General features: G+C 43.7%; 1 protein-coding gene across 5 annotated transcripts in view; it reads left to right on the forward strand.

Moving 5' to 3' along the window:
* The window catches only part of PREX1 (phosphatidylinositol-3,4,5-trisphosphate dependent Rac exchange factor 1), a 145992-nt gene that overhangs the window by 37502 nt on the left and 86044 nt on the right, over positions 1 to 22446 (forward strand). For all 5 annotated transcript variants that reach the window (XM_050314074.1, XM_050314077.1, XM_050314075.1 and 2 more), the window contains exons 2-3: positions 18578 to 18649; positions 22016 to 22138. In XM_050314074.1, the coding sequence (XP_050170031.1) occupies positions 18578 to 18649; positions 22016 to 22138 (195 nt within the window). The remainder of the gene's footprint in view (positions 1 to 18577; positions 18650 to 22015; positions 22139 to 22446) is intronic.

A 22446-nucleotide genomic window follows, 5' to 3' on the forward strand; every position in this document is an offset into this window, starting at 1 on the left:
TTGACCCAGCTGTAAGGTGCATTGGTGGCCTGACGTACAAGTTGGGCCTTACTGACAAGGAAGTTCCCATGTTAGATGTCTTTCTGAGGCAGAGGTGGGTGGTGAGTGCTTAGCATGAAGTTTGGAGATCCCAGTGCAGAGGCACCAAGCCCAGGAGGGACAGAGCCTGCCAGATCTGAAACCCAAGAGTGTGACTTGGACTGATGTGAGGCAGAAGGTGTAGAGCAGCCCAGCCTGTCTGCTGGCTTTAGAGACACCTCCATGAACGGACACCACAGAGCCAGGGGTGTGTTCCTTGTCCTTGGGAGGCCTGGCTGTCCTGTTGGAAGGACAACCACCTCCTGACATAAAGTGATCAATTTGCTTTCTTCTTCTCACTAAACTGGAACAAAACATCTATGTGTTCATAGATGGAAAAGAAAGGATGTTATAACTGCGTTTGTCAAAGAATGAGCAAACAAACAGTGGAGCACAGAAATCTTGGCAAGGTATGTGAGTATGTTCCTGGGCAGTGCTCACTTATTTTACCATGTCAAAGACAGCATTTAATTCTGGCTTAGGTCAAAATTAGCAAATCATTTCAGTGACGGCATTTAGCCAGATCCTAATTTTAAATTTTAAGTAAGGGTTCTCTGCAGTCACTGCCCTGAGGCTCAGGCTCATTAGCACTCCGGTGCTGTCTTATACCAGGGCAGCTTGTGAAAATGGGTAAGCAAAAGGTGGCCTTCTGTTCACACACCTCACTTCTTCACAATCTGCCTGCCTCCTTCACCCACATTCTCTATTGTTCCTTCTCCTGTTTCTGGAGAAGGCTGAAGGAAAGAGGTTTGAATTCTGGGAAGGAAATTGTCCCTTGTGCTGTACCTCCTTTTACCAGACCCTTTTGGATAACTGGGAAATGCATATATATAGGCATCAGGAAGCTTTTTTGAGTGGGTTTCAGTATCTGTAACATGTCTTTGTCCATGACCAGCTGCACTATGATATTTTTTTTTTTTAAACTTTGTTACCCAGTTTCTGGTCAAAGTTCTTGTCACAATTACCTGAAAAGACTTAGCTTCTACCTGTTTTAATGTGATCCAAGTTCTATTTGGTTTAGAGGGGTTTGAAATATTCTAATTCTGCATAGAGTTTACTTGAACCACACCATCCCTCCCTTGCAAATTAGAGGTGATTTATTAAGCTTTTGTAGGAAAGATAACAAATCTGAGTAGCACTCAAACCAGATTTTCCTGAAGTAGCCCTGTGGTTATTTTGTTTCTTCAGCATTCAGACATCATAAATTAAATGAAATACTTAGAAAATAAAAAATGTCAACATCTATGATGGAAGAAAGGCATGTCCTAGAAATTACTCTACTTCATTTGGATAATAAGGCTTAATGTTATTTGTTATAGTAGTAATGTTATATTATTTAATTAAAAGCAGTGGATTTTGAAGGCACTGCTAGGCTAATGGGGAGGTTTTGTAAGTATGGGACTGTAATTAATCATTAGATTCTGAACAGTTGTTGCCTCCTGTATGAAGTGCCAGCAGCACTGTAATGCACAGGAGGACCTGGGATCCAGGGCCATGGGTTACATCTCAGAAGATTTCTGGCATCCCTGCATGCGTGGTTCGTTCTTTTTAAGAGTTCTGCCCTGAAGACGGAGTTGGTTTGTGACAGTTCTGTGATCAGAAGCGTTGCTGGCAGCTCCAGGGCAAGGGGTGAGGTAAGGATGAGGTGCCAGCCTGCCTCTCCATCAGTGATTGACGGGAGCTTTGTGATCAAAGCCATGCAAATTAGCGCTGTGATAATGAGCCAGAAATCCCATCAGTAGGAAGGGACCTGTCACCTTTAGGGCTGAGGTCACCACTTCCTAATTCTGCAGAATTGTGCCCGTTCGGTCAGCACGTGGTTTGAAACAGGGATTGATCCTTTGTTCTATGGTACCAGTGATGGGAGAGCAACCAGCTGAGAGTCAATACAGTGAGCAGGGAGTGATTCCCGTGCTCTGTGTCAAACCATACGGTCATGCATGGCTTTACAGAGGTATTCAATAAATAAAGAGGCCCTGTGCAGGTTCTGTACCTAGCAGGCAGTAATAAAATGCTTTATTTTACTGTTTTCTGCTCCAGTTGCTAGAAGTAATAAAACAAGAAGTAACATACAGACTTGTGGGTAATCACATCTTGCCTTCTGTTGCTTTCTAGAGCAGTAAGTGAAGCCAACAAATGTTTTGATTGCTCCCAGGAGAGAGCCAGGACTCACTGCAAAGGTCTTAGAGCTGGGAGCAGCCCTTTCCCGTTGAGGTATCTTGCATGGCCTCGAGGAATGTCCCAGTAGGGGAGAAAAAGAAGTCAAAAGAAAAAATCCAGCCACTTTGCCAGGTGTATATATGTATACATATAATCTATAAAGGGATTGCAGTGCTTACAGGTTCCACTCAAACCTAGAGGCACTAATAGCATGGCAAACCATATTTTCTATTAAAACTGAAAAGATAGCGAGCATCAGAATCAAATCATGCACAGACCCTCAGCTGTAGTGCTCAGGTGTTCCCAGATGTGAGGCTTCTTCGGAACAGCATCGCCCTGAAGGAGGTTCTAAGTTTTTTGGAGGAGAATTAAAGAATAAATAAAATAAATACAAAGACTTTTGGTGACATCCCATGCTCATGACTTCCTGCTGTGGTTTCTCGGTGTTTCACATGGGTGTTTGTATTGCCTGTTTCGGTCCCTCGTGGCTGACAGCAAGAGCGAGGCCCCGTGCTTTGGCATGGCTGCTTTGGCCTTCTCAGGGATGTTGGTCTCACAGCTTTGTATTGGTTTGCCAAAGTTCAGTTCATTGCCCTGGAGATTTTTTATGTGCTTAAATGTGGAAAGCAGTGAACATCCATCAGGAGTTGTTGCCTCTCTGTCCACAACTTTATGCTCCAGCTTAACAGAATCAAAAGGGAGACACGTCTCAAAGTTGAGAAGCTTACTGTACTCTTTGGGGGGAAAAAAAAAACCACCAGGGAAAATAAAATGGGAAGTTTATTAAGTACAAGGAAGGTCCTTAAATTGCTGAGAAGCTGATAATGTGTTTTGTTTGTAGCTTCCTCACTGCTGAGCTGTGTGTTACTGCTTTTGGTTTAGGGACAAGCAGGCTGCCATTTTAAAAGGAAAAAAACCCCAGTGTTGAAATGAAAGCAGCTCTCTGTACCTAAGGGGATAGATGGAAAAGGCTTGACACTGAAGTGCACATGTTTTTGCTTTTGAAAAGGACTGAGGAAAAACCCTGTGCCTTCCCTCCCCTGAATATCAAGACATGCATCTTACATGTATTTGCCACTCAGTTAACACTTTTGCTGAAGGACACACCGGCAGGGTGTTAGCCACAGGATGTGACAGTGAGACCCTTGAGCCTCTGTGATTTACTTTATAGTCCAAAGGCAGACACAACATTACATTAGTGGAACCAGTTCTCCCCTACTTGTTGCTGATGGATGCAGAATGGTCAGCTGTCCCCTCTACTGCGCCATACTGGGCTTCAAAGAGAGGATGTAAATCTAAACTACAGTTTAGACTGAGCCTTGCAGCCCCATCCTCGCTGTTCCCCCAGCATAACTCGAGTAGTTTAGTATGTTCTAGTGGGAGGTTGAGCTCTCTGGGGTAAGATTTAGAAAGTACAAAGAGAGCTGTGGGTGCAGCAGCTCAAACAGCTCTGGTTTGTGTCTGACTGTTCCAGGTATTAGCAGTAATGCTCAGGTGGGGCAGGGCAGGAAGCTCAGGTTGCTGTAAGGAAATGACTGCACTTTTGTGGCTTTGGTTGGTGTAATTGCCTGTGGAATCACATCCTGATTTCTGTCTCATATTGCTTCCTTAATACCTAGGCTGGAGAAAAGCACAGGACAGCTTTCAGTGTCAATAGATTAAAAAACAAGGTGGGTCTTCCCAATTCAGAAGAGTGATTCCCAGGGGATGGAGAGCAACCCACTCTGCTTGGGCTGTTAAGAGAGAAGGAAGAGTTGCAGTTCTAGTTTTCCTCTTGTTTTTGCTTTGTCTACCATCTGTAGTGCATTTAAACACAATTTCTTAATTTAGTATGTGGCTCAAATAAAAAAGGTTTTGATAAAGGGCATTTTGATAGAGCATCCAAAATTCTTTTGTTGGGATCTTCGTTGTACAAAGAAGACTGAAATGTTTCACTAGAGAAGATACTGCCTCTATAAGCTTTCAGAGTAAATTTTATAAACACTTATTTGTGTAAAGCTTCTAGGTCTATTGCATTCTGTGGGAATGACCAACACTTAAAACTTTGATGTCTAAATGCAGTTTTGTGTGTGTGTTTTGCCTTGAAGTTGGCTTATACAGTTGTGCTCATGTGTGCAAACAGGGTGTGTTTTTTCTCTGAACAGTCAGCTATTTAGGCAGAGTAACTGTGTGAAAAGACATCCACAAACAGAGACCACTTACAGTCCAGGACTTCACACTTTATTTTGTGTAGGTAAAATTGGTTACTGTTTTAATACACAACTGAGTTAAAACATACGTTTATTTAATTGGCAGAACTTGAATTCCGGCTTTATTTGTGTAGGGAATTCCGAGCATCTGAATAGATGCACCACAAGTCACTGGCAATCTGAGAGTGTTTCTTTTATTAAAGTCTGGGGTGTTTTTCCACTCTAAATATTTTACTACAAATAAAAGCCCCGCTATGTGTGAGCACTCAGTAACTGGCAATCAGCTGAGTTCACAGATGTGGCTGGGACTCTTGCAAAGGCCAAATTCAATCCAGCGTGTCAGTGTGGTGGATGAGGTGTGAAACAAGCTGTTTGCTTTGGCCCAGCATGGACCTGGGCTTTGGCAGCATATTTAGAGGTTTGTTCTATGGACTAGGAGAGATGGGTCCTCGGGAAAGGAGTGCCAGCAGTGTCTGAAGTGACTGGTGATGGGCTTGGATAGGGAGCCACTGCACTGGTGGGAGTATCGGCTCCAAAGGGAACTCCCTGTGGGAATTTCTTTACTGGACAGTAGGTACTACCATTCAGCCTCTAATGAAAAGGCAGCTGAGGGGAAAATACTGGAGAAGAGAAGATGGCAGCCTGAATGAACGCCCTGCTGAATGCACCAGCCAGTGCACTGGCATGTAGGCAGCGTGGTTGTGGTCTGTTTTTCAGCAGGGTGCTTGCCAAAGTCACGCCTGATCCTGGCTGCAGGTCTGCACATAGGAGGTACCTGTCTTAAAAACAGTTGTTCCAGTTTCCAGATGACTGTCCTGGTGATAGGTCCCCAAGCTGCTTTAATAATTGTTGTTGCAATCCAGGGGAGAGAGCTGTGGCTGTGCTGAGAAAAGGGCAGGTTGCAGGAACAGGAATTGGACTGTCATGTGCTTCACATCTCCCAGCAACATAACGCAGTTGACTTCAGTTGAAGGGAGCTCACATATCACCTGTTTTTAATTTAAAAACATCATAATACTTTGAACAAACTGTTTTGATCACAAAGCCCCTTCAAGGAAAATGAAAATTTCAGTAATTCCTTTTCAGATTTCCCATCTATTTGCACCTCAGTAACAAAAGCCGTGTTTTTAGCTTTACTCTAGAATGTGCATAGATTAGAAACACAACTGCTAGTTCTCTTGAAACACAGCCCAGAACGTCTGTCTGATCCATCAGCTCAGAGAAGCTCCAGGTAGAGCTGCCTTTTCCTGCAGCCTGGAGTTACAGAGCCCTGTCCATCCCTACAGATACCCGGGCAGGACCAGCACGTCCTTGCAAGCACTCCAGGCGAGCTGGAGGCCCTGGGAGGGCTGGGGAGGGCAGCCAGCCTGCTGGAGCCCGTCAGCTCGGGGGCTGCAGCGAGCTCCACTCTGCTCAACTTCCCCTTTATGTTTAAAATATAATGGTCTAATTCTTTGCTCTGATTTACAGGAAGCTGGGTTTTAAGGCTGTGTGTGATATGATTGTGTTCTGCAAGAACGTGTGTGCAGAGGAGGAATGCCCCAGTGAGAGGGAGCTTTTCTTCCGTCTGTCACAATAAACCAAATGTATGTGAAGGGGACCTATGAACCCCTGCTCTGGTCTGCCTTGGGGCAGTGGGCCAGGCAGTATTTTTAGACTTGACTTGTCTAGCTCTTTGACCTGACAAAATGGCATAATTTTCCACTTGTCCAAGAGGGAATGTGACAGGTTACCATTGACTGTTGGGTGCAGTGAAGAGTTTAGGTCTGGCTGGGCACCTCAAGTTGCATTTTTGAATAGCCCAAATATTCTAGGTGTGTGAAGTTGGGCAGGACCCGTGACATGAATAAGCCTTTTGAGGATGTTTCTGAGGTCGCTGTGACCAGAGGTTGGCCGCAGATCTCTCTGCAGTGTGTGCCATCCCCGTGAGCAGCTACATGCAGGTGGTGCACACTTTAAAACGGTGTAGATGTTGTTAGATTGGGCTTGGTTAGGAAAACGAGCTCAGATCAGCTGCTGTAGCTTCAGCAAGCAGCTCTTCATCAGCCAAAGGGTTTGTTCCTGCTCAGGGGTAGTGATGAAAATGTGCATGTGACGTTAATTTGTCTAATTCCTCTTTTGAACCAACATGTGAAAGATGCTCTTTCTTTCCCCTCCCCCCCCCCTCTTTTTTTGTGTGTAAATAATTGCAAATCCATCAAGGCAGACTTTGCAAGGTGCAGCTGTGTGTGCAGCCCGTGTGTCTGTGCGTGCAGGCGCAGTCAGTGGGTGAGGTAAAGCACATGCAAAGTGGCAGCTCAGAAGCTGTGTTCCTTTCTTTCCTGTGGGAGGAAGTATAAATGCATTGATGCTTTCAAAAAAACCACCCAGACCCAACTCTAAATTAGCAGCTTTTTTGACTAGTTAGGTAAGTAAAATGTTGGAATCGTGGTGGAGCTGAAACCAGACAAAATTCCCTGGGTTTCTTTTAAATTTAAGTTGAGCGAAAAAGCCTGAGTGCTTGGACAGAAAAGATGCATTAAGTGCTGGGTTAAAGACCCAGCAAACTTTTTGCAAACTTATTCCCTGTACTTACAGGGAAGTTGAGGGTCTGATCAGAGACCAAGGGCCTTTCATTCTTGTTTACAGCATTATTCTTTTGTGAATTATGACATTGCAATACAGACAAATATTTACTATGTAAATTCAAAATATAGAAATGGATATCTCTGTAAACAGCTACTTTATTTTATGAGAAGATGTGTGGCTTGACCTATCCTGCAGTTTGTATAAAGACAACAATTTGGGGACTAAACTTTGGTTTTGGTGGCTGGGGGTGGGATGTGTCACATTGCCTCGTGGCTTTAGTGTGGGGAAGATGAAAATTCAGGTCACTGTCCTTCTTGAGATTCAATTCCTTTTCATTTACCTGTACAAGGTTAATCCTTTAGCTCACAAGCAGACCTGCCCTCTCTGCTGGTTTTATGAGGTGTGAGAATTCATAGCCAGGAGAGCCTGATGTGCTGTTTGCTTTATAAGAGCAGCTCAGACTTGCACGAACCACATGTTACCAGGTGTGCTCCAGTGGGATGGGGAGAGATTCCATAAACATCCCATCCTGCCCTTAAAAGAAAAGGCTCAGGGAAATCAGAGTTCCCTCTTCCCTTCCTGGGACTCACTGAGTGAGTGACCCCCGAAGCGTCCCGGCCGTGTGTGCAGTTTGCAGTGCCCCCGTGGAGAGCTGCCCTCCCCATTGTCACACCACGGGCACTCAAGCAGATTTCTCCCAGCAGGACATTTCAGGCTCCAAAGGGCAGGAATGCCAAGGCTTGTGTGTTGCTGCAGTTGCTGGTGATGAAGGAGGTTCTGTAGCAATGCAGACACTGCTGTGTGTGAGGGGCCTGAGGGGAGCTGGCTGTGGCTGCTGCACAGGCAGGTACCAGGAGAGTCTTCTAAACTAGAAATAACTTCAGAATTCAAGTCCCTTGATCCACCACTGCACATGCATCTGGTATCCCTGCATGGAGATTCCCACAGTCATGACTACTTTCTGCTTAAAATCTGGTGTCCAATATGGTTAAAATGGAAAGATTCACTGGCATTTCCAGTAGTTCCTGCCAATTCCAAGGCTAGTTTTCTGGATAAGGCACCTATGGATTTCAGTGCTCCCCGTATTACCTTAATTATATTATTATATTTTATTATATATTATATAATATATATTATATGTATTTTATTATATATATATTACCTAATAAATAGGAATCCTGTGAGTGCATAAATAGATCTGATACAAATAGTTCTAGGCCCTCTCTAAGGTGAAATGTCTGGTTTTGACATTTTGATTGGTTCTTTTGTAGCTCTGATTTTTATCAGTTAAGGAGGTACAACTCTGAGTCATTTTGTACTCTTGGGTCCTTTTAAACTTAAGAATCAAACACAAATAACATTTTATACGTGCATTTGATTTGGTCCCTAACCTGATAGACACCCAGCACAGGGAATGCTGTTGGCTCATCTTGCTCGTCACTTGTATCCATGGGAGTTGAGGCCAGGCAGACATCCCCTGGAGAAGGCACCTGGGGAAGCAGTCTCAATATTTAGGTCCAAAGTCTGTTGCTGAACTGGTTTATGAGACCCTAAGTACATATCAGCAGGGCACAGATAAAGTGTTCCCAGGGAAATAAGATCCTGGGATTTTGTTACGTGTTTGCAGTGTAGATCAAGTTTATGGGTCACCTGAGATCGTGGTACTTGGTCCCAGTGTCAATTCACATGTAATTTAGAGCAAGTGTCAGTGAACCTGATGGCAGTCAGCTGAACTGGGCTGCTTCAGCTGGCTCAGAGATTCAGGCCAGGCTTGAAAGTTGTTATTATTCCATATCATCATTTAAACTCAGTTTACAACTCCGAGCTGGGTTGTCAGGTGGGTCTGCTCCCATCAGTGAAGTTACGTGGATTTACACCCCTGCACATCTGGGCAGTTCTGTTTGCCTGACCTTTCATTTAATGTAAAATTGTTAGCTTTGGGGCTCTGAAATGTTCAGCCCATTACACATACTCAGAAACTGAGTGTGAAAGACAAGATTCAACATCTTCTAAGCTTTTCTCTACTCTCTATGATCCTTATTCCTTCCTGCTGTAGAAATAACACTGGTGAAGTCCTAGACTGTGTTGCAACTAATGAAAAATATTCTGTGGACTGCAGTGGCACTGGATTTGAAGTTTTTCTTCTTCTTTTTTTAGTGTTTAATATATTAAACATGATGACTGGAAAGAGAGTAGAAAAGGAACAAAATAAATAATCTTGTTGATATCAAAGTTCTTTAGCTTTGTAATCCTGAAATATTAATTAAAGAAACTCTAATTCTTGCTACAATTACATTAATCATCTTGATTTTACTTTTTTTGGAGACCACGTGACGTTTCTAATCACTTTGATGTTTCTACATCCCTCTTGAAAAAGGAGTAGCTGTGAATAGCCTGAAACTGGATTAAACATTGCCTGGTGCTGATAGGATCTTAATAGTTGGATCCATCACTAATCTAGAAATGCTTGCAGTCTGCAGGCATCTCTCCCTTGTGAACACAGTGAATAAGAAATATGGGTCAAATCCTGAAGTATTTGTATGGTTTTTACTGGGCCCTTGCTCCTGAAGCAAACTTTTGTTAAAGTACCGTAAAGGCTGAGCAGACACAGGCTTGTCAGGATTTATTCCGCTACATAACAGAGGAATGAAGTAAACCACACTGTTCAAACAAACTGTGTCCTGAAAGCATTTTGAAGAGTGCCACAGTGCAGTAAGATGATTAAAACCATCTCATGATTGTAGTACGGGGAGAAAGACGTGAAGAGGCCAGTAAAAGCGAGAATATTCCAAAGGCTTGAGAGAATCAGGCACATAACTGTCTTAAGCTGCTTTGAAAACCCAAACAAATACATTTTCTGTTGGTATTAGAATGGGCTGCAGTCTTACAGGGGTAGATGCTCGCAGAAGGGCTGCTTAAGCAAAGAAGAGGAGGAGTCTTTTTCTAAGCCTGCAATAATGAGAATGTTCAGAGTGATGCAGAGGTAGTGTTGTACAGGAGGGAGAGGATGAAGAGGAGTCAAGAGAGGCAGGGTATGGGACATGTGAAGAAAGTAATAGCAATGAGCCCTCAAGGATTCCAAAGAAAGCAAAGGTAAAAATGTGGCTTTTGGGGCCTGAAATCAATTGGGATCTTCTGACCTGCCTGAGGATGCAAATATTAGTGGCTGAGGGGAGGAGGGGCTGGCAGAGGTCAGGGCAGTGGTAGAGAAGAGACAATGGCCCCTCTGCAGCACCAGCCTGTCTTTCACTTCACAAAAGGTTTTTTGTAATTCAAATGAGAACAACCCCTCTTGAAGAAAGGGATCTCTCTTTGGAGTGAGAAACACTGCAACATATTTCACTCTCACTTCCCTTTGGTTACACCTTCCTCCATCAGTCAACGCATGAATGAATTTGGTTTGACCTTTGTTCTTGCAGAATTCCCGTGTAAACAGCGGTACACTGGAAATACAGATACGGTTCGGGATCTTTCTGGAGCTTTCTTTGTAGGTGACTTTTTCTGGGAAGTGCTGCTAGATCAGTTCACCTGTGATAGTCCCAGAGCACCACCGTGCTGAGAACATCTGTGCATGTGAATTTTGCCAGTGTCAACTTGCAGCCCCCATGTCCATAACCATCACGAGTGACTGAGAGACAGTCCTGGGTCACTCCTGGTCACCACTCAGTAACACTGCCCTGGAGTTTGTATTTGCAGATGCTGTGAAAGTGGTACAGGCAAGGAGGGTGGTCTGAGCTAAACTTGTCACCCAGGCTGGCTCTTGATGGAAAGAGGAGGGCCTTTCTGGATGGTAATTTATCCTCTCTTCTTACACATCCCCCTGAAGTGCAGTGACTGGTCCCCTGCAGTTGCCTGCCCAGTGCTCTGTTGCAGTGGTAACCTGGGTCACTAACTCAGGGGAGGCTTTCTGGGGTGTGAGTAGGTGGGTGAATCCTCCTCTGAGCCACAGGGGTTTGTTGACAGAAACTGTTTTGTGCTGGACCAAGAGAGTCAAAGTGAGCAAAAAGCTGTTGGAATGTCTGACTCCCTCAAGCACCATTGCTGTGCAATGCCAGTATTTTCTGACTTCTGCTTCTTATTAACTTTGGTGTTATAGACAGTGTAACACTCAGTGGCAAGATAAATGTAAGATAAATCAGCCAAGTGTGGTCGTAACTGCATGAACCTTAAAATTCAGGACTGGCTAAGGACAAATCAGCTCGGTTTTTGGCACATAGCTTACATTAGGAGTGGCTGTTTCTCTTACCTAGTATTTAACGAAATAATCCAGTTTATTTATTCAAGTGTTTTATTCATACATACACTTACATAATTTTAAATAGCCGAGTTTCTAAATGCTTCCCTATATTTCATTTAGTATGCATCAGCATTCACCACATCAGACTAAGAAGTGGGGAAGCAGTTTCAAAAAGCCATGATCCATATGTAGTTAACGTTTATTAAATTGCCAGTATCAGTAGAGGTTTTGTAATAAGTATGCATTTATTGCTTATGTATCTGTACAGTTATAAAAAATACCACTGAAAGTATGCTTCAGATCAAAGTATCTCTTCTGTGTCATACATCTGGATTTTGCATCTGAAGCTGCGTTTCTTTTCTGAGGGTCTTCCCAGTTTCACCTGAGAAGAAATCTACTTTTTTTGCAAGTGGTCATGCAGTCTGCTGTGGGAAGAGATGGTGCTGCTATAACACCCATGTTTTTGTTGTGTGTGAAATGGTTGTTATTCTAAATGACAACACTTGAATGAAGAAAAAAACACAACTCCTTAAAAGAAGGAAGTGGGGAGGTGGGGGTGGAGTTGGAGCACAGGAGCAAGACATTGTCCTCAGGGATATGGGAGTCGTGGTTCTGGAAACAAAGCTCTCCGTGGCTGTGTTCAGAAATAGTGCAGTGAGTGTTGTGGAGCACAGAGGATTGGTATAAGGAGTTCACCTCACTTCGTGTCTACAGCTCAGGATTATGGAAGGTCTGTAACCTCTGTGAAAGAAGAGTCATTTTAGAAACTGTACAGTAGAGTCTGTTTGAGCTTCTGCTTGGCAGTAGCAGTGGTGCAGCTTCTACCACTCAAGACTGCCTGAGCTCTTTGCAGAGAATGTTTGATATTCCATGATGTACATGACTCTTTCTTTTTTTTTTTTCTTAAATCATCTTGGTTAGCTAATAGCTGAGTTCCTCATCAGGGGATAGATCAAAAAAATAAATATGTACCAATAAGCTTTGAGGCTTTAAAGCCAATTTGATACACAGGAAGCCTGAAATTAGGGCAATAAAAGATATTTCTGGTGCTATTTCCTCTTACTAAACACCTCTGCCTATCAGGCAAGTCCCTGTTCAGCTGTTTGCTGATGAATTAATTTGCCCGTAGATCTCAGCTACTTTTTGCAGAGTTGCTCTCTCTCACAGCTGTGGCTCTTTATTGTTTTAAGAGGATTTAGAGAAAATATTCTTCATAGGTGAAATCCTCTATGCAGGAATTGCAGTATAATGCACTCATCTGATGCTGAAGTTCTTCCTTCCTTCTCCAAACACTGCTAATTTAAAATGAGTTTCTATAGAAATATTAATATAGCAGCCAGTAATTGAACAGTGAGGGAATACTGGATTACCAGTAAGAGGTACAGTAATGCACTCTTTAACAGTAGTACAGTTGCTTCAGTGTTGCTCCATTTTACATGTGTAATACCAGTGATGTCAGAGGAGTTGCTGCTGATTTCCAGTATTCTAGCTTAAATTTCACAACTAAAAAAACCTGAACCTGGCCCAGTATTCTACATTCTGTGCTGGCTTTTGCCCAGGACGGTAAGAGATGTTGGAAACTCAGTCAGTCATCTGTATTTACTCAAGAATTTCTTCATGTGTCTCTCAGATCCAGCTGTCCCAGCAGACCACACCAGGGGCAGCGGAACTGGAGCAGGTTCACCCCCAGCTGAGGTGTCTCTGTTCCCAGGCTGTGAAAGCCCTGCAGTCAGGCAGTTACAGCTGAACTGCTGGAACACTTAGCTTTCTGTACAAATGCCCACTTAGTTGTTATGAAGGTTGTGATGGGATTTATTTTCTGTAAATAGCCCTGTGCAGTCGTTGTTATGCTATTTGGAGATTATTTATTGCATTGTCTTTCAGATTTCAGTGCAGGTGAGGACTGCAGTTCGCATGTGGGATGGGTTCCAGGGTATTTGCTTCCTGTCATTTGTGTAGAGTTGTGGCTTATAAACTGCATATCTGATAGAAAGAAAAAGAGTATCAGGATGACAAGGTTCAAAGCTAACAATTGAGCAACATGAGCAAGGATGCACCTGCTCTTAAAACATGAACTTTGGCAAAGATTCATTTTAAATGGTCAGAATATTTCAGTAGAGCCACGTTCCCCCAGGACCTTCAATCTGCTTTGCTGAAGACAATGGGGCTTTTTAGTGTAGAGGCAGATATTGTCTTGAACATCCACATTTAGTGGCAACACTAATTCGAGTGATGAAAAAAAGGAGAAACTAAAATTACATTTGCAGCTGCTTGTTCATGTGTTTTCACTCTGTCTTGTCAGGGATGGGTGCATGGCCCCTGTGCTGTAGTTCAAGGTGAAGATGCTCGTGGTGGTCAAGTGTTGGAATTCACTGTCCACGTCACCTCTTAATTTGTCACCGTGAGCCCGTTTTCTTGGAAGCAAGATATCTTGCAAGGAGCTTTATACTATTGATTGCACGAGTGTAAAGCAGTTTATTTATTTTAACACTAAAAATGCTAGGCTGATCTAGATGCCTGCATCCTTGCTCCAAATCGGTCCCCATCACTGACGAGTTGAACAGAATCGCCTCATTGTCTCGGAAGAGCAACGTGACATTCCACTCACCTGCTGAGAAAATGGGTTTTACAGGATTGTGCTGTCAGTTATTGCTCCCCCTGGACACGGGCACCGGTTGCCTCATCGCTGCCTGTTTCTGTTCTCCCTTTCGTTTCCCTCAGGGGCAGGCACACTTTGCCTGCCTTGCTGTTTAGTAAGAAATCTCTTGCTATTTCTGAACCTTTGAGGAAGTATCTGCCGTAGACATGAATTTTGAGAAGGGTCATGAGCAAACTCACGGCCTCGTATTTTGCATGTGTTGCTTATGCTAAATTGAAGATGGGAAACAGCTGATTTTCCCTAATGAAATTAGGGCTGCAAGGTGAGTTCAGCAAGGCCTGTCTGAGAGACAACTCAGTATCTTCAGTCTGTTTTGTGTTAGAACAAACTCACAATTAGCAGATTCTTGCCTTAAATTATGCTCTGTGCTTTTGTGGTTCAGAGGTGCTGCAAAAACACTCAGATCAATGAGGTTTCATTGCAGCAGTGGATTTGTGAGGGTCATGAATGGAAGAGCAAAACACCTTCATGCAAAAAGGACCAGTACTTATTTACTGAAATGAACTTTTTAACCTAAATTTCTTTCTAGATTTGTAATGTGTTTTTATTAGTATTTATTGGAAGAAACTTAGTCAACATGATGTGTTGCTGAAAGGAAGCATTTCACTCTTTTCATTCTGATTTGTCATAGATTTGCTTGAATCCTGCAAGGCATTTGTACTGTAAGACAAACTATAAACCGTGTTTATGCATGACATGAGGAGCATCAGCCGTGGCCTGCTGAGTTTGGAAGTAGCAGACCTTTAGGGCAGCGAGTCACAGTGCACAAATAAATGTTATGTTGATGCAGCAGCAGAATTTTAAACAAAAACAAATCCTCAGCGGGTTTGTTTTCCTAACGCTGAGCACATTAACATGGAAGACGGGACCTTTACAACCTTTATCGGGGGAATGAAAATTTCTCAGCCTGGTTTCCTGGATTTTCCCTCCATTGTGTCCTGACCTGGTTTTGTTCTGGACCCATGGGCTCTGCCAGTCCTTCTCCCCTCCTGTGCTGTGCAAGCAAACAGCTCAGGCTGCTCCGAGACCTGGCCCAGCGTGAGCACAGCGGAGCACTGGGAATGGCAGGGGGGACAGGGAGCAAAGATGGCACGTTTTCTGCCAGCTTCTTAGCCCTGATTCTTGTGAAGTCTTTAGGCTTATAGTCCTGAGCAGCGTCCAGAAGGAAGCAAAGCCCACTTTTGTTGCCTGTTTCAGCACTCCAGCAGTGTCTTGGTGATCTGCAGTTGGTGGTCGTTTCAGTAATCCCTGCTAAGTTTGGAAGAGGAGGAAACCACCAGTAGAGCCCCAGCAGAGAGCTCTGCTCTTGATTGGGATGCAGGGGTGATGGTGATCATCCTGCAGTGTCCTAGGAATGACTTGCAGAGTCCTCAAGTCCTAGAGATGTTCCTCAAGATCCCCTAAGAAAGCTGGCCCCTCTGCTTCCACATGTCCCCACAGGCTTGGGAGTTCATTTTTACAGAGATCAAAAGTGTTGCAGATGAAAAGGGTTGTACTGAAGAACTGAAAGTTCCTCATGAAAATGTCGATGACTAGATCCCTTGAAATCATAAATGTAGGTTGGAGCAGCCAGAAAGAGCATTTGCCTCAGTAACTTTTTAGGTGGCCAGGAGAGCCTTTGCCCCTTCAGCTGATTCCTCTTTAATAACAATGTTTTGGAATATAAACAAGATGCAGCTACAGCAAGTTTTCTAATATTCACCACGACCACCTTCTCTCTTTTGGCATCACTTCTGTCATGTCCTGGTCCAAATATCTCTCTGATTTTCCAGCTAAATCTATGGGTCTAATAAAAGATCATAGCACTCCCTTCCCAAAAAGAATTGCATGCTACTTGTGTAATGGGTCTTGGAGTCTGTGTCACCAGGTGATTGGAGAAACAGTGCTGGTACAGATGAGTTTAGACCCTAATAAAACAAGTAGCATAAAAAAACACTTGAGAAGTTTGGGAAACACTGACCTGAATGTCAGAATACCATCTCTGGGAAAGGGGCTGCTTTTTCCAAGCAGGAAATTGTTTGGAAAGAAAGTGGTGTTGCCATGTGAACAGGGCATGCAGCATTAGCTCCATGAGCCTGCTGTTTAATGGTTTGTGTTTATCATACTTTTTATTTGAATGACTGTGTTGCACCAGATTCTTTTTGCACCTGAGAAGGTATTGAAAACTGGGAAACAAACAGTTCTGCATCTGCTGAGTTTTGATAATTCCAAAAGGCAGTTCCTCCCGAAAGTAGATTACTAAATTTCTAGGACCAAAATCTATTGTAGCTCTTATTATTACTGGAGGGACTGCTGTTCATGTACATCAAGGCAAATCAGAGGCTGTAGGAGGTTTGATGGGCTATCTACAAAGTTGATAGTTGCCTGTTTCCCTCTTTATGTCTTTTATCCTTTCTCCTCTGTCTCTGCTTTTCTATGCCTTTCTCTATTTTTTTAATTTTTTCTCTCCCTCTCTCTCTTTCTCCTGCTCACATTGAGTGATCTTTTCAGACAAGCGTCACAGAAAAGCTGTTTTTTAGATTAACACAGTCTCCACGTTTTATTGACTGACCTGTAACAGCTAATGTGATTTGCACTTCTGTATACAGCTGTCTATTATTAGACCCATCATACTGGGACTGATGTACAGGTAACTATTAGTCACCAGCAGAGCTGCTAATTGTGTATATTAATTGATCATTCCAATTGGATTTGTTGTCTCCAAACAGAGATGTGATTAAAGCAAGGAAAAATCTCTTGCCTGGCTTATGCTTTGAGAATGAGTGACTTTAGTGTGATGTACCACCTTGTATAACTCAGATGCCTGATTATTAATGCTCTGCTGTCTCCCCCCACACTGAAGTGGGAGGGCAGCAGCTCTTCTGCCAACCCTCCTGTCGTTACTCACCAGCAAACACTTCACCTCAGCCAGTTCCCTGCCTGGGCAGTGCTGGGCACTGCAGTTTCTGGCCCCATTGTTGGCAGGGTGGACTGGCTGGTTCTTGCAAAACACCTCTTCTGCCACTGGCACCTGTGTCCTGTCCCTTTAATGCAGGAATCTGTTCTTCAGACTTCTCAGTCCACACAGCCTCCTCCAGGCTCTCCATATCTAGCTGGAATCTAGACAAGATCTCCTTCCTGTTTAGCAATACAAGAGGAGCAGCATGGTTATAGTCCTTGAAATTGATTCAAAAGCATGTTGAAAATCCAGGGCCAAACCCAAATGTAGGGTCTCTGTGCCTCATTAATTAATCTTATTTTTATTGGTGCCTGTCCTATAAAGTGTGAATGGCTCGTGAGTGCCAGAGAGCCATGGCTAAGCAGGAACAGAGATGTGCCCCTGTTAGTGCTGGAAGTCAGGCAGAAGGACACATTCACTGTCTTCCAAACAAAATACCACAGGCAAAGGCATTCCACAAGCTCCAAGTTTGGTCCAGTGACATCACTTCTTATCAGGTTGTAAGCTGCTGCCAATCCCAACAGGCCAAAGGCAAAAAGCAAAAGCTGAGTATGCACCAGCTGACATGGACATTGCTCAGGAATAGTTCAACTTCTAAAAGCCTTTTATTATCAAGCTGTAACAAAGCTGCTTTGTGCCATAGATACAAAGACATGACCCGCTTCCCCTTGCTCTGTCAGGTGGGTAAAAAAAGTTCCTTTCATCCTTGGTCACAGCACTCCCCAGGGCTCACTGCTTTGTGTGGGAGGCAAGTTAGAAACCACTGACAAGAGCAGAGAGGAAAGCCCTCTGCCCTTCTGTGCACAGGTCATGTAGTTTATTGCAGCAGATTCTGTCCTCACCAGCTTCCCTTCAGTCTCACCTGCAGGTATTTGCGTCTCTGCTGATGTCTGTGGGAAAGAACATTCTTTTCTGTCAGTTCAGAAGTGCCCTTTAGCCAATGGTTGCTAAACCAGTGGAGCCTTGAGGTGGAAATCCTTGCCGTGTACTTTGCTAAACCCTTCTCACTGAATCAGATATGTTGGGGGTGTGTTCAGTGCAAATCCAAGTAGGTCCCGACTTCCAGTAGCCAGAGTTACGCTTTACAGGCTGATATTCGGATCACTGTCCATTTGTATCTGGCCTGGAGCTTTTTATTGACTTGGCTGTTAAAGTTGTGCAGAGCGGAGGGAAGGGGAAGCCTGACCGAAGTGAAAAGTTCCAGCATTGTTTTGTCTGTGTTTAACCAAATGAAATAGAGTGAAGAGGATAATGTATCCCAGGCACTGTCTGGTGATTTCCATTTCCCTACTCCACATACCGAGGCTGTTGAACTCGTGTGTAGCCCCAGCTCAAGGCTCTGATGTGCCTCAGCTCCAGCAGTGTGAATGTCCCTTTGTTGTTCTTCGCAGTCCTTTGCTGACACACGTCTCGCTGTGCCTGGGCACAGCTGCATCCCAGAGACAGGGGAGCCTTCAAAGAGAGAGCAAATGGACCCTGCTGCAGTCTGCTGGTAGTAACAGATAATTAAGTCTAAAAGTTTCAACAAAGGGAAGACATTTATTGCCAGGCAAAGCCCAACAGCACTGTAGGAAATGTCTTTGGTGGTGCCTGTATGCAGCCCTCTCGTCTGTATGGGGAGTTGGTAAATGTTTGCATTCTTTAGGTGTTAATCAGCCACACTGTGTTGATGGGAACCTAGAGGTTATAAACTAGTGAAATCAAATTTTATCAAACCATTTAAACATAATATTTTTTTATCTCTGCAGGCATTTCTTCACCGGATCCGCCAGAATGCTGTGGACAAAGCTGAGAAGTACATAACAGAGGAGAATGTTAAGGTATTTCTTCTGTCTTCCTCATTTTCTTGGGAAAATGATATGCAATGAAAGGCCAGGTTCAGGGATATGAATATCAAATACCCTCTTGTCATATTGATGCTTATTACTAAGCTGGTTCCCTAAGGAAAAGAACTCATGTTGACAGTTTATCTGTCAATCTGTTTACCCATTCTTATAACTGTCATCTTCCAGCAATTTTTCATCTCACCAGCTAATTTCAGTAAAATTTGACAACAGTGCAGTGTTGTCAGAGATACTAACTTTTGGCAAGATTTGTGAAATGGTGAGTAGAGGACAGAGAGGCCATTTCAGCGTCTTCGAGAGGAAAGGCGGGGAATGCACAGTCCTTGTCTGTTTTGCCTGACAGTGTTCAGTTAACCAGTTCCTATCTGCTGTCTTCTACTGCTGTAAAATTGATAGGGCATGTGAAAAGGAGGCAGGAATATTCCTTTGTGTTCTAGTGGAGAGGAATTTGGGTTCTTGTGGGAGTGCTGGCTCCTGCATTTCCTGGCCTGGTGTTCCCTGACTGTCCCAGGTGCCGAGCAGGGCTCCAGCCCTGCTCTGCCTGTCACACCAGCAAGGAGTGCTGTTGGCTGGCTGGCATCAGAAAGGGCTGGGAGCAAGACTGATGGCAGCTTTGTGGAGCTCAGCCTCTTGCTGTCTATGAATTTGGAAATCCCCAGTCCCCAAAATCTCACCATCCAGTGTCTGAAGTAAATTTGGGGCTGGCTGAAGAAAAAGTAGACAAGCGATCAGTGACAATAGATCTGGTGTGCAAAAAGTGAGTCTGCTTGCAAATAAACCTACACAACTATTTGCCAATTTGGCAAGCAGCTGCAGATGCTGATGAAAATTATTATGCTATCATTATTCATATATTGTCAAAATGAATATTGATTATGACTGCCATATAATCAGATACAGTGCCTACAATGCCTGTGCAGAAGAATTCATATTTTCTCTGCTGATTTAAATGTATTTGTATTTGAAGTTTCATCACACTTCCCTGGGGAAGTACCAATTCATTTTTGTGTCATTCTAGAAGTGCTTAGGGGGTCTTTTTGAGGCCACTGTGAGACCTCATTTATTCTGGTTATTACAATACCCAGCCTTCAATAACAGAGCTTCTCTTCAGTAATAAAGGGCCTGTGCCTATTGCTGGTGAAATAGAATCACAAAGGCACAGTTTTCCTGATCAGAGGAATATATTCATTATCTTCTCTTTCCACCCTCCATCTCCCACTATGCCAAATAATTTAATTGTTTTTCCTGCAGTTTGAAGATACTTGTTCTTTTTTTCCCCTCATTTTTTTCTCCTTTCTTACTGGTAGATGCAGGAAAAGCAAGGTGGTGTTGGGACTTCTAATAATCTCCCTGCTGATGTTATGTGTCTCGAGTCACCAGAGAGCTGTGAGGTGGCTGATGGTAGCAGACACTGTAAAAATGATTTGGCAGCTTATGTAAGGAGAAGCCTGTCTTTTCCTCCCTTTCTTCATGCAGCAGAAATGTCTAGAGGAAAATACAGGGTATTCTGGCAGTCACTCACCTCTGAGCAAAAGGAGAAAGTGCTCTTTAGGCTAATTTGGGTTATTGCTCCCACTATGATTTTTGCAGGTTTCTCCTACAGCTGGAGCTAAGCACGGGAGATTTCAGTAATCTTTGGCCACTGTAGCCCCTTCCAGAAGGGCTACACTGAGTCCTGTGCCAGGCCCAGATTTTAAGTGCTCCAGTGATTAACAGCTGCAGCCACATCAAACCAAAAAAATTGTTTTTAGTTTATATGCTGCCTCACGTGGGAATAACTCTCCTGATGTGTTCTCACTGTGCTGTCACCTCCCTGATGCAGCAGGTTGAGGGCAGTACAACATGAAGGTGGGCACAAGGGTGGGAACTGCCTTAGACCCAGGAGCACGTGCAGTCAAGGTCTGTCTGCTGCCCTGATTTTCAAATGACTCTTGTCTGCAAATTCTACTGCAAGCAGAGCTCTGCTGATCACCACAGAACTTGCACAGATACTCCTTGGATCAAAAAACACCCCCCAAAGGCTGCTCCTGAAGGATCAAATCATCCCCGACAGATGTTTTCCTCTTGCTTGTTAATCCCCTTTTGGCACAGCTTCTGGCAAAGCCACGCAGGCAGGGGCTGCCCTGTCATCACATCACTTCCAGCCATGTGACAGAACCAGCGTAGGCTCTGCTGGAATTAGCACAGGAAGTTTTCTGGGAGCAGGTTTGTAGCTCCCTGGCCTTTTCTTGGGTTCAGAGCCTGGGATATTTTAGTTTATGGAGGGCTAGAAATGAGCTCTGAGGCACCAGTGTGCATTCATGATGGTGCACAGTATGTATCTCAGCATTCCTGAAGGGAGAGGGGAGCAAAGACAAGGAACATGCAACAGGCTTTGCTCTGCACACACATCCAGCTTGCAGGAGTTTGAGGGAAATACTGCTGTCTGTCCTTGAATAACAGAAGGTAGAGAGCTGAACCTGGGTACCTGCAGAGGAGAAAGTTCCTTGAATTTATGATCTAGTCTACCCCTGCTAAACCAGAGAGAAACTTGTTATAAACCAGGAAATGAGGTTTAATTCCTATGACTAGACTTAATTTGCTGATTATTGTTCCTCTGAATTGATGCCACATCATCAGCCACTAGGCTGAGTCAGTGTCATGTTCAGTGAATAAATTCCAGTGCATAAATCTGAAGTGTTGAGTGTTAGGGGAGGCGTTTTGGGAATTGTTTGAAGGATGTTAGACTTGATCACTTCCCACACCAAATGCCAGGAAGGTGAAGGCTGGCTCTGTCAGGCTGCACATGTTGGGGTTCAGAGAATTGTCTCCCACTCTGTGAGCCAGACCTGGGAGTCTCCTTCCAAAGTGAAAGCTGGTTTGACTGCACTGCAGATCTTCTCTTTGCAAGTGATGTTAATTAAAGCAAAGTGGTAGAAACATTGTCTGCAATGTGTGTGTCACTGCAGACTCCAGGATTTCCTCTGCCCTTTCAGGCTTCCCTCCAGTGGCTGCCACTGTACATCAGGACTTCCCCCCCTCTGTAGGTACCCTTCCATCTCCTACATGTGGAGTCACACTTTCTTCTCCTGTTTTGTATGAAAATGATGAAGACTTACAAATTTAATGTGTTTATAGCAACTTTCACCCTGGCAGTTTATTCCCCTTAGCCCACATATATTCCAGTGCCAGGGATCACATAACTGTCACAATTACCTTTTAGTACAGGGCTGAACCAGGGACCTCTCTGTGCTTTGGATCCTGTTATGGCAAGTCTAGAGCTACAATATTTTGGTGCCACTACTTAACCAAACACTCTGAGATATATTAAAAGCTAGCAATGTTTTTCTTGTTATATTTCAGATCTTATTTTCTAACATTGAAGACATTCTTGGTGTTCACAAGGAGTTCCTGGCTGCCCTGGAATTTTGTTTACAACCAGAACCTCAGTCTCAGCATGAACTGGGAAATGTTTTCTTAAAATTTGTAAGTACAATGACTTAATGCTATCTGAAAATGCAGTTTCCTGTCATAAGCTCTCCTGCCCCTTAGTAAGTCCTAATCTCTCAGGCTTGTAGCAGTACTGTGACAATGTATGTCTTGTATGAAAGTTGTAGGTAGGGTGGGAAAAAATTTGTGAATGAGAACTTGTGAATTAGAACAATGGACACCACAAACTCAGCTAAACAACGATGTATTTTTAGAAACTCTTCCTTTTCCCATTGAATTTTTTTCCCTTTTTTTTTTTTGTCACCCAGCTGATCACATTTTATTGCTGAGAATTTGCCTGCTTT

This window comes from Myiozetetes cayanensis, unplaced genomic scaffold (assembly GCF_022539395.1).
Source record: "Myiozetetes cayanensis isolate MyiCay16 unplaced genomic scaffold, myiCay2020 scf19, whole genome shotgun sequence".
Taxonomy (NCBI): Eukaryota; Metazoa; Chordata; class Aves; order Passeriformes; family Tyrannidae; genus Myiozetetes; species Myiozetetes cayanensis.